Genomic DNA, 12,330 nt, shown 5'->3' with positions numbered 1-12,330 from the left:
TGCCTTTGAAATAGTCTTTCAGGGTGCATCTAGGCTTCTAAATATTCATCCAGTAAAAAAAAGATGCTTTTTGATGGGAATGGATTAGTTCTTGGTATGCTTCCATCATTTTCACTTGAGTTATAGCTATGCTAAATGTGCCAAACACGTTGAATTTTCCTGCATCTGAAAATTAGATCTGTTCGTTGAGTAGAGAGGAGAGAGAACATTTTGTATGCAAGGGATTTCTGTTTTGGAAACAGTGCAGCAGTTACTATGTATTAGTGGCCATGCATTGCTTCCATGATGAAGATTCAAATAGTAAACTGAAAGAATAAATTATTCTGTTTTTTACAGAGGTGGTATATGGGAAGGCAGACCCCGTTTTCAAGGGGCAGAAGTACTTTTTAGAAGGCAGCTAAGAGCAATTCTCAAGAATATAGTATCTGTGTTATCTAACTTTAGGTAAAGGGTGATTGCATGCTGTCATCATACATTAGATGGGAGATGACATATTTCTCTTCTGTACCACTCAGATGTTTCCTTTAAAGAAAATTGGTTTCAGTTACTGAATTTTGGGGAGGGTCTTCTGCCTGGTGGCTGGCAGTAGAAAGCATCTTGCCACCCTCATTCCTTAGAAGCTGGTTGAAGAAAATGTTTTGAAGAAAACAAGTGGGGTTGATGGCTACATGGAAAATAACACTGGATTATCAGCAAGCCACATCTCAGGGCACTGTTACAAAACTGCTGTAATGGTTAGGAAGGGAACATAAGAACCTTCTATGTTGTGTATTTATATTTTGAAAAATAAATCTGAAAATTAACTAAAATCTCTGTTATATAAAGACATTTTAGTCTTTGTGGAGTTAACACTTTCTTGTAATGTTGGGTTTTTTCAGGCTGTGTGTGAGTGGATTTCCACGGCAGCATGAGAAACGCTGGAAAGAACCCTGTGGTAGAGTGGTGTTAGACCCTGACTTCATGGTACAGCTGCTCACAGGTGTCTATTATGCCATGTAAGTGGATGGGGCTTTTTTCCCTAAAGAGAAAGGTCTGATTTTACATGAATCAAAATAGAAGTGCCAGTTGTTTTATAATTGAAAAAAATAGTTAAACTCATAACACAAGTTTATAACTCGATGAGTGTATTTCCCATCACTTGCTTATTCAGTGAACCGATGATTTCAAACTGAATTAGGTGACGAAGGGTGAGCAGTAGCTGCTAAAGAGAGTTAGGCTTCTAGTTTCATCTTTTCCTAAGTTCCCACTACCACTGGGTACCTTCTGTTCACAAGGATAATGAGCTCGGATGCCAAGATAAACTGATGAAATGCAGACCTCTAGGATGTCAGTAGGATCTGAGGCAGCAAAAATCCATTTCTGGTGGAAATTCAGTTCTGCTAAGTAGCATTAACCTTTACATACTGACACCATTTTTTAAATTTTATTTTTAAGTTTGTCCTGAATATGACATCAATTTTGTCATGCTTGGAGGTGACAGGGAACAGCTTTCTTGTTATACCAACAAGATTAATAAAAAAATGTTTTGTCTGCACTTTTAAAAGAAGTGACAGGGTTGGGGTGTACAAACAGTTGATGAATTTTCTATGTAAGCAAAGAAGTTAAGGTCAGGATTTGGGCAGAAAAAAGACAAGTTTGTCTTCATAAGATGTGAAAGATATTTATCTTTACTTTTAGATATAATGGTCAGTGGGAACTTGGCCAAGAGGTATTGGAGGACATAATTTACAGAGCACAGCTTGAACTCTACTCACAGCCTCTGCTGGTAAGAAACAATCCATTGCAATTTATGGGCTTGGTTCAGAGGAGTATGGATGTGTTTCTGAAGTGGACTGGTAATGAGAGCTTTTGTGGCCATTCACTGCAGAATCAAATGTGAGTGGTTGTTCAGCATAGCTGTTTATACCGTCCTTCTTCTGCTTGAGTGGTGTTGGGATCTCCTGTTGGGATCTCTAGCTGAAAGCTAGAATTTTCTAATGTGTTACAGTTGGCTCAAAATGTTTATGTTGTTTTGGCATAAGCTACTGATGAGTGGTTCAAAGAAGCTTAACTGAATAATTATATGTCATAGGACAGTGGTTGCAAAAAAGGTGCTTTCTTTACTTCTAGACCTTCCTCACAGCTGAGAATAAGCTGTGTGGTTTAACTAATAACTCAGTAAAAAAACCCAACAACAGGATAGAGCTGCACCTGAAAAGGAGCTTCATCTCCAGAGTCAATACCAGATTTTGTTTGATCAAAGTCACACAGATCTTAATCTTTACCTTCTTTAGAGGAACAGCAATAAAATGGAGTAGTTCTTATTGCTTGGATTTGGGGTGGGGTTTTTTTTCAGTTTTCACTGTACTTGCTGTTCTAATCATAAAAAGAGGGAAAATAAATGAGGAAAGTGGTGAAACTGGGCTGGGTGCAGGTGGATGGGATTGGGAAGGATGAGAAGGTTGACAGAAAGGAGGAATTTGTGTCACGTAGGAATGAAAAGTAAAAGAACAGGGAAAATTAGGGGAATAAAGTAAAATAGACTGCTGTTTCAGTTTCTGCATCAGAATTGTGGCTAGAAGCCTTTAGTTCTCCTCTGAACTAACAGTCATAAAATTTCATTGCTTTTCACATAACTGAAAAAATGAATTGGTAAAAATCCATTTATGTGGCAATCTGAGATCGCTCTTTTCTGAAATAAATTACAGAAAATTATTCTCTTGATGAATTAATATTGACTGTAAAATTTATCTGCGGGCTTTCTGACACTGCTGCATTTAAAATGCCTGGTATCCATTGAATTATTGTAATAATTGGTTCCTTTTGGAAATGACGCATCACTCCATCAGATTGAAAGTTTTAAATTAAATATTGAACCTGCTGAATCAGGCTAACCTATCAAGGATTTAAAAGATGTGTAGGAGGATCTGGAACTGGACGATATGACAATTTTCAGTCTTCATTGTTCATTTTTAATCAATTTGTCCTTAGAGACAATTGTAAGAATCTTCTAATTGTAAGAATCTTCTAGAATGTCTTTGGTTTTTTTCCAAAGCTCTTATTGCTTTTCAATCCAATTGTCTGGTGTTGATGACATCACGACATCATCAATTTTTACCCCTTCCCAGTTGTCAGGTTTTTCCTGCATATGCACACAGGTCTATCTGAGGAATTTTTCTTCTTAGTACTCTGCTCATTGCCTGCTTCCTCTTTTATTTTACTAAAATTTCTAAAAAGCAGCTTTACAAAATTGTCACTTCTACAAAATAATTGCTTGGGTGTCCCTGCCCTTATGCTATATACTCAAGCAATTTGACTTTTTCAAAGATTGGAGCTCTTTCATCTCCTTTGGTTGTTTAGGAGAGGTGTATAATTTAGCAGCATTATAAAATTCTATATTTTAAACTTAAAACTACTAGCACTAAATAAAATATCGTCTGGGATGCTGCACAGGCAAAAGTTTCAAGTTCAGCTTCTGCCTAGGATTTCCTAATAGCAGCAAATTCTTTGAACTCCATTTTATATTTGCCCACATTACGGTTATTTTTAGATATCTCTACTGAAGGTATTTGTGTAATTATGGGAATACCACTGGTAATCATTACAATGAGAAAAATCATGGTCCCTGTGTTTGAGTATGTCTCTTGGAGAAATATTTTTGACAGTATAGTAGATCCATGCTCTTACTTACATAGGCTTTTATTGTCTGGAGGAAAAAAAAAATAAAACCCAACCAACCAGCGAATAACAACAAAGAATGCCACCTGGAACAACTGCATCAGAAAGTTTGAAATACCTGTAATGTAGAAGTGGTCTTCTGCCACTGTTACCCAGAGACTGTACTGGAAAGGGCAGGAAGTAACACAGGGGAAAGACCTTTTCTGGGTAAACAAAAGTACCTCTGTTAACAAAACCCTGAGTATTGGTTTCATAGTCAGGAAACCCGGGAGTTTCTGCAGAGGCAAACTAATCATGAAGAGTCAGAATTACTACCAGCCTGTACCTGAGGAGTAGGCCAGTGCCAGTCAGTCTTTTCCTCTAACTGAGGGTTCTGCACTCTTTTCAGACAGAAATCCCTGTCTTCAGAGCAGAGACACAAGAGGTTTCCTAGTTCAATACACAAGAATCATGGATCAGCAAATCCCTATTGTGACAGCACCTTTATCTGGTGTGTTTTGTCGATGCACTTAACTGCTCTTGTTGAATGTTCTTTTGTTAGAGCTCCTTTCTGGTAGACAAGAGTGGATGTCTGGCCTGGAACCAACCCTCCTTTGTCATTGATGCAGACTTGGCTTGCCAAATCTGAATTGTGCTGTGTGGTTTTCTTCCTGCCTTTCAGTGCTGGATTAGGCATCGTGAGCAAGTGTTTTTGCATCCTGCAAGATCATAGTTTTGACGGTTTTTTTGGTCTGATAAGGACTGTGACTCATTCAGACTGGTTGTTTAGATTGCTTCAAAGATTTACTGTTGCACTGATTTTTATCTCCATATGGTTTTCTCAGACCCCAGAAGTACAATTTGTGCTGTTAGAAAAGGCCAGCTGTTAAGAGGTTCAACAAGCAGAAATGCTCTGTCACTTTTCTGGTTCTGTTACAGAAGCCTTTTGCTACCAGTTTTTAGATTGATCATCCCCCTGCCCCCCCATACTGATAAGGGTACCTATTCCAAACAGGTAGCAGCTCCAGTGAGTAGAAGATGAGAAGGCAAACAGTTATATAATGTTGAACATGATCTGTTTTGGTTCAGTCAGCAGAAATGAGTTTCTCAAGTCTGTAGTGTGATCAAGGATAGGGTGACTGCTGTCTGTACCATTTCAGGAAATGGCATGGAAAAGGGCCTAGGTGTGAATAGGAGAGCACTTCACAAACAAGTGTTGAGGCTGAGAACTGGTTAGCAAAGGGAAAACCAATGTTGGACAAGTGGAAGGCAGAATGACAAGGAGTATTTCTGTGGTGGTGCTAATAATCTGGTTAGAAGTCAGACAGGCAGGCAGTGGAAATGATGTTTAATATAGAGTTACAGGATCACAATGGCAGCAGGAGATCAGGATCAGCTATATGGCTGCCATTCCAGTCCCCTAGGACTGGTATTTTTATTAGTGGTTAGTTGTATAATGTCAGTAAGATTTTAGAAAAATCAAAGTGTGTCCATTTTGTGGGTTGCACTTTTGGTTTTGTTTTTTTTTTTTTTTAAAGCTTTAAGTAATATTTCATGTGCATCAACTTTGTTATTGTAGAATATTGTACATGCCATAGAGACCCAGAGCTTTCCAAGTGCTGTTACACAAGTTGAATTCTTTTGAACAATTTACTTGTAAACTAGGAAACATTTCTGAAAGTTGCTTTTTTCTTTTTTAAAGTAAACCTCTAATCCCACAACGCATTTTATGGGAAATGTAAAGAAGCAATTAAAACATCAAAGCCAAAAGAGGTCACTTGTTCTTCTCAAAGCTGCAAAACAAAACTTCTGACTTAGGCTATTACAATAAAAAAATAGGTCTAACAAAGACGAATAGTAATTTGATGCTTACTGCTTAGTTTGCAATTTTTAAAAAAATAAATGTTGCAAGTACCTGAATTCTAATCCCCTTGGTTAGGTTTTGTTGGGCTTTTTTATTTGGGTTTTTTTTTTGGGGGGGGGCAGTATGGGGTAGGGTGTGGTGGAAACTGGCCCTGTCCCTCTGTGGACCAGGCTACAGGCTGTTTGCATTGGCTTGGCCTGTGACTTAGTTTTATGACACTCTTGTCATAAAGCATACATGGTATTTTCCTTGTCATTTTGCAGTCTCTTTTGGATGGAGACCTTCCTGTATAGGTTATCTCTGTCACTACAGGTGGCAAACATGGAACAAAATAAATTACCTCAAAAAATTTGAGAAAATTCAACTCAGGTTTTGAGAGTGGGTTTGTGATGAGCTTTTCAATGTAGTTATCAACTGTGAATCCTGGGGATGGCACCAAACATCTTGAGGAGATCTGGCATGATTAACAATTCTTGGTTGTTCTCCTTTCTGTATCCAGCAAGAGATCTAATACTGCCATTAGTGCAATCAAGGATAGTAGTAGTACAGCATTTTACTTTTATCTTAGGTTGCAAATGCCATGAAGAACTCGCTGCCCTTTGACGCTCCCGATGCATCGCAAGAAGGCCAGAAGGTACTGAAGGTAGAAGTTACTCCAACAGTGCCGAGGATTTCTCGGAGTGCGATTACAACGGCTTCTATCCGTCGTCATCGCTGGAGGAGAGAAGGTGAGCTTCCTCTGACAGGGGCAAGTATTATAGTGTACTGTAGTCATCATCATCACTGTAATCTGGCTTCTGTTTGAATGTTTGCAGAACAGTTGGGGGAGTTTTTTGTTTGTTTGTTTTTGAAAAGTGGTACTCCATAATAATGTATAATATTTTACATCTTCAGAGCACTGCATGAACATGAACATTTGGGGTGTTTGTTTTCTTTTTGATTTGGAAATAAACCACGAGGTAGGTGAGAAAATGGAGAAGGTGGGAAATGTTTAATAAGACTTCTTTTTTTCCTCCATGTAACACAGCACGAAATTGTAGGGGTAAAGTGTGGCTTAGAATTTGAGTTCTTTGTTTAATCCACACTAAAACTCATCTGCCTTCCATCATAAATAGCTCAGAGAATGAATGGTAATATACAGACCTCGATAGGATTCCAGCTGCCTAAAGCTAATGATGGCAGCGGGAGAGGGAAAAACTGAACACCATGCTCCCATCACATGGCCCAGTTTATTGGGGGGCCATAAAATAGGTTTGGATAGTTTAGAATTAGTCTTTATTTTTCCTCAATGAGTACTTGCGTCATATGGAAGTGTGTTTGACTGGATGAAGAAAAAAAATAAATTCATAGTGATCTTTACCTTGGTATGATGACATCTTCAGTGTAGGTGTAGCAAAAAGCTTGCTTTGAAATCACTTTATCATACTTGTAAAGCTTTGTTGCTCCGTGTATTAAACCGTGGTTTAAAAAAGCTGCATAAAATGACGAAGCTAAAAAGCAGAATAACCTAAAAATAAACTGAGGATAAAAGAATCTGAAAACAGGGATTGCATATTCTCCTGTAGTACTTTTCTCCCTCGCCCTTTTATTTTCTTTTATTCTTCTCTGTCATGTGCAAAAGGAGTTGATGCTCTAGTCTTCAGCTGAATCAGAATGTCCAGGACAACAAGTCTTCTGTTTCCAGGACTCTGGGTCATGTTTTCTTCACTGTACTTGCCATTATATTCATTTCTGGTCTACAGTACAGCCCACCTGTCCCTTTCTGTGGATGTTCTGACAACGTTTAACTAAGCATGGGTAGTGTTTTGTGTTTGTTCCGTGTCTGCATAAATCTTCTATTTTCCCTGCCTGGGTTGGAATGCCAAGAAAGAAACAGAAAAGCACTAAAATGTTATATGTTGAATCCCAGATGGCTTTGACTTCTCAAACGAGGCTGACTCAAGCATTCCTGGCTCACCGATCCAACACGGCTCCACAGACCTAGGGATCAAACGTGAGCAAGAGGGGGAGGTGCTGATGCGCAGGACCCCTGAGCATGGCTTCCCGGAGCCCACCTTGGCAGCAGCCACCACAGAGGGTAGGACAGAGATGAGGAGGCAGAAGTCAGTGAGGCAGTTGCTGGAGGAGGATCCTGGCTCCCTATCCCCAAGCAGAACTTCTTTCCATTCTAGTGTGTGTTTCCGCTATCCCAGGGTGTATTAGCTTCTCTTTGCAATACACGCATCCCCTATATACCTAACACCAGGTCAGGTACTACCTTTTGTTATCACGTGGGCTGGCCTGGGGCTTGCATCTGTGTGGTGAAAGACTGCTTGGCATGGCAAAAAAAAAAGAAAGACAGGGGTAATAGCCAAGAGCTTTGGGATTGCTTGGAAACCTTCCATTACTGAGCATGTTTAATCTAATATTAAGAAGGAACAAAATGCACCAGATGAGCATGATCCTAATCCTGAAAAGTAGACCGTGTAGACTATAAATGGATTTGGCTACAACTTAGTTGCAATGGTGTCTTGTTAGTCTGCAGTTTTTAAATTTTCAAGAATGAAAAAAGTCAAGCCTATCTAAGATGAATACAACTGCTGATGTTTTATTTGTCAGTCATCCTTTAACTGAAAACTCATACATGACAACTCGTTTAGAACTGGCTTCTCTAAAGACAAGTAGCAAAAAAGCGCTTGTGTTTTCAAGAAGAAAACAGATTGTCATGTTTCTAAAACTTTAGAAACAACTACTACTTTCTTTCTCAGTCGTGCTGTCCACAAAAATGCTGTAGGGATTCAAATGTCTGCTTTGCAGCCAAGAATAGAGTAGGTGGTAGAAATTTATTTTGCTCAAGTTCATCTATTAATTTTTGAGTAAAGATGATTTACTCAATGAAAGGTGTTTTTGAGTACTGAACTTGATTCATTTCTTCTCAGAGATGAGAATTAATTTCTTGTAGTTTAGCTAAATATATTTTCAGGTGTTCTATCTTAAGTCTTCTTCTCTATCTGAACATTCCTTTGGTGTTTCCAGCCTCTATAAGGACTTCAGTTGATCATAAATGAGATTTATTTACACATTCAGATATGAGCTACATAGGTTTCAGATTTGTTCTTCAGGAAACAATAATCTGGATAATTTGAAGATTCAATGTAGTGTTATCACAGAATCCCTACCCTTAATCAGAGTTACTATCAATAATTAAGATGTCATGCTTCTGTAGAAGATAGTGGCATAAACATATTTAGTGCAGTTTATAATCTGCTTGGTGCATTGTGAATTTGAGCATGCTCAGTAAATGATCCTGTCTTCTCTTAAATTCACTTTTCAGTTGGTCTTACTCCATTTTACTAATCTTTGCATGTGCATGACCTGAAGGATATAGAGAAGTCCTGAGCTGCAGAGAACTTTCTGTAAGAGACAGGAAGTGGGAAAAAAGTTGATAGAGATACTGCATTTTAGTCTTAACTTGTTCTAAGACATTGTTTTAACTTGGCATATTGGATAAGGCATCATTCCACATGCTTTACTTCAGTAGAAATGGTTTGAATACCATTTACTTCTGTAACATTAGCAATGTATAATTACATGCTTGAGCAAACTAAATTCTCCAGTTGATAGCATCTGGGAGAAGGCCAAGGAATGGAGTTTGACTTGATTATTAGTATATAATTGTGTGTGCATTTATAGGAGTCTGTTATTTTACTGATGCTGATTTCACAGAAAATTTCAGCTAGAAAATTCCCTCTCCTTAATATCGTTTTGATGTCAAATAATACAATAAAAGACTGATCACTTCTAGTGAGTTTTCAACCTCCAGGTATAGGAAGGATAAACAGACTAAAAGTAATTTTAAACAGGTGTATAAAACCCCTTCTTCAGATCAGTGTTTTGACCCAATAAGTAGAAAAAGAGAAGATTTCAAGAATGACTCAGTAATGCCATACAAGATATTCTGCTTGCAGGTGGTTGCAGCTGTGGTTACGTGCACTATTTTGGGTCAGTGGAGGACATCGTGTCTAAAGCTACAGCATTAATTGTGCACAAATAGCAAATTATTTGAGGACAGATTTATTCTGATAAGGAACAGCAAGAGTCTAGAGTACACACTGTGGTGCAATTGATATGATTTCTGTTGGGTTGCACTGTGTCTTTCTCTTTTGGCCTTACAGTAGAAGAGTACTTGGAAGGGAGTAGATCTTTAATTTTTGTTTCTTTTTAAAATTTTCTTATTGGTCTGTTGGAACAAAAAAAAAAAAAAGAAAACTTCACTACATCATCCTGTTTTTCCTCCCAGAGTATGAAAGGACTCAAAATATTTTTTTATTGTTTCTGAGGGCAGTTTGTAGAGGAAAAATACCATGTATTAGGAAAAGAATGTGTTTGCTGAATTACTTTAATCCCATTGAGAACTTCTGTAGGCATGTGGATCTGACTAGACAGAAATTCTCTTGCATGTTGTCTTCTCTATCTTCTTCATTTTTTAGCACTGCTGAGCAGCCTGGGCACCTGTATGGTTGCAGCATCCAAAAGCTTGCAACAACCCCTCTCAGTCTTGTCTTTAAATTCTGTGGGTAAAATGCCACTTTTTCAGTGTGACTCTGTTCTGCTTCACTGTCCCTGAAAAGGAATGTCCCATTACACAGCAATGTTTTAACGTAAACTTTGAAAACTACTAATGTTCTTGTAATAATAAAAACCTTAGCTGTGTTATCTGGAGATACCTTCTTGCAAGTTACATATCTTTCTTTTGAATAAGAAGGGCTTGAGAGGGGAATTCAGCTGCTACTCTTGCTGCTTGTAACCAAACACACTTTCATCCAGCTTTGCATGATGATATAAAGAAATGTAAATGTTGGTTAATTGAAAAAGTGGTCTTGCTTTTGGTATGTTCCAGTTATGTCTTATTATTTTAGCATCTCTGATTATGTGTGGGAAGGTTGGAGGAGGGAATGGAAATGTTGTGGATTGTGAATTAAATATATCAGTGTTTAGTGTAAGAAAACTCACTTATGTCTCAAGAAGAACATGAAGGCTAGTTCAGCTAGGCAGGGTGGGCAGGAGAGGGGGAAAGTATATGTATTTTAAATACGGATACAGAAGTTGAAGCAAGTAATGCACCCTAGACTTTAATAATAACCCTTGAAACCGAAGCTTATTTTTCTGAGGCTAAAGGCTTTACCAAGGAAGGAAGACTGCAGTAACATGAACCATATTAGCTTTCTGTTTCTGGGAGGCTAATGAATCAAATAGAACTACATAGAACTATAGAATAATCTCTCATTGCATTGTTCTGAGAATGGTCTATTTGTGTATCTTTTGTAAGCTGATACACAGTAATGTTAATTCCAAGGCAAAATTTCCTGAAAAGAAGTACTAAATTTAAAGCAGAGTAATAAAACCTCCCTGTAAAGTTTTACATTACACTTCAGAAATGTGAAATTGGATCAGGCTATATTCCTGCTACACAGAGGCAGCAACCACACTGAGAGCGCTCTGTCTGTTCTGCTTGCTGTAATGTAAAATGTTCCTTATCTAACAGTCAGCATGAAAGGATGAGCTTCCACTCAAATGTTAGAATCTCCTAAATACTTGCCACCACATTTTTCCCATTCCACAAAAAAGATTTAAACGTGTTTGCTTGGCAGCAAGCTGGGTTGGACAGTAGGAGCAGTACAGTGGCTTTAGCTGGGATGGATCCATAGGTTTTGCAGATTTCTTGCACATAATCAGGCTCTACAGCTTTTATAAAGAAAAGCAAAATTCTTATAACCTGAATACCTCCTTTTTTGCTAACACAGTTAAAATTTATGCCTTTTTCTCACTGAAACAAGATATATGGAACAAAAACTCTAGCTCCATTTTCAGTTTTGAAATTTGAATGCTGCTCAGTTTCCTACTGAAACAATAACTTCCTTTGAGCACTTGGAGCTTAGAAAAAGCACTTGAATAAGATTTATTAAAAAAAAAGTGTGTGCAGCCCTAATCATATAATAGACCTGAAAACAAGGATTTAAGAAATAAGATTGTCAGGTTTTTATTTTCTCTTTGATACTTCAGTCAAAAGCACAGTGCCTGTTCTACAACAGGAAGTGTTTCAGAGATTAAATTTCTCTTAATACAAGGGTTGTTTGGTTTCAGGTTTTTTTCTCTGAAAAATCTAGATGCTGAGATAAAAGTAATATGGTGGAAACACCCAGATGGGATTGCTGGAAATGCAGGGAGGATTGAGTTTTGGATGAGAGAGAACTAGGAATTGGGTTAAGCTTCAATAGAAAGTGTAGTCACGTTTTTTGAAGTGCCAGCTACCTCTGTTGGAACATTGTGAACGTTGCTGGCCTAGGAAGTAGCCTAATTCTGAAGCTTACTGAGCACTCACCAGAACTTACTCTGCCTGGAAGAGATCCTGAACACGCTTAGATCTTGCCACAAAATAGGATAGAAATCTGAAAGGGTGGTAGCTTTGTTTTGTCTCCTTTTTTAACCACATGTAGGAGGAGAATGGGTAACAGTATGTGCAGACAGAACTAAAACAAAATCAGCCAAATGGGACCTAATTCTACTTGTTTTATCGGCAAAGTTTGGGACCGATACTCTGACTGATAAAAGTGATGTAGATGAAAGGCAAATCAGGCTCAGGGAGCACTTATTGTTAGAGTGTTATTCTGCTAAACACGGCAGGAAAATTATTGGCTGAGAATCAAAAAAAATGTAAGCAAGTGGAATCCAGGTGGATTAGCAAATGAGGTTTGTTTTGGCATTCTGTGCACACCGTTGTCTTCATGTAACTTAAATGCATACTGTGTGTTCTGATTGGTTTGGGGGTTTTTTGGTTCCTTCTTTTTTTC

General features: G+C 38.1%; 1 protein-coding gene across 12 annotated transcripts in view; it reads left to right on the top strand.

Moving 5' to 3' along the window:
* HYCC2 (hyccin PI4KA lipid kinase complex subunit 2) overlaps positions 1–12,330 on the top strand; it is a 53,954-nt gene that overhangs the window by 33,686 nt on the left and 7,938 nt on the right. For 11 of the 12 annotated variants that reach the window (XM_064661998.1, XM_064662001.1, XM_064661994.1 and 8 more), the window contains 4 exons: positions 879–995; positions 1,678–1,765; positions 6,069–6,228; positions 7,410–7,577. In XM_064661998.1, the coding sequence (XP_064518068.1) occupies positions 879–995; positions 1,678–1,765; positions 6,069–6,228; positions 7,410–7,577 (533 nt within the window). The remainder of the gene's footprint in view (positions 1–878; positions 996–1,677; positions 1,766–6,068; positions 6,229–7,409; positions 7,578–12,330) is intronic. The other variant, XM_064662007.1, reaches the window with a different exon arrangement.

The sequence above is a fragment of the Pseudopipra pipra genome, chromosome 7, assembly GCF_036250125.1.
Source record: "Pseudopipra pipra isolate bDixPip1 chromosome 7, bDixPip1.hap1, whole genome shotgun sequence".
Lineage (NCBI taxonomy): Eukaryota > Metazoa > Chordata > Aves > Passeriformes > Pipridae > Pseudopipra > Pseudopipra pipra.
Note: the sequence above shows the minus strand (reverse complement) of the source record. Positions and strands in the feature narration are given on the sequence as shown.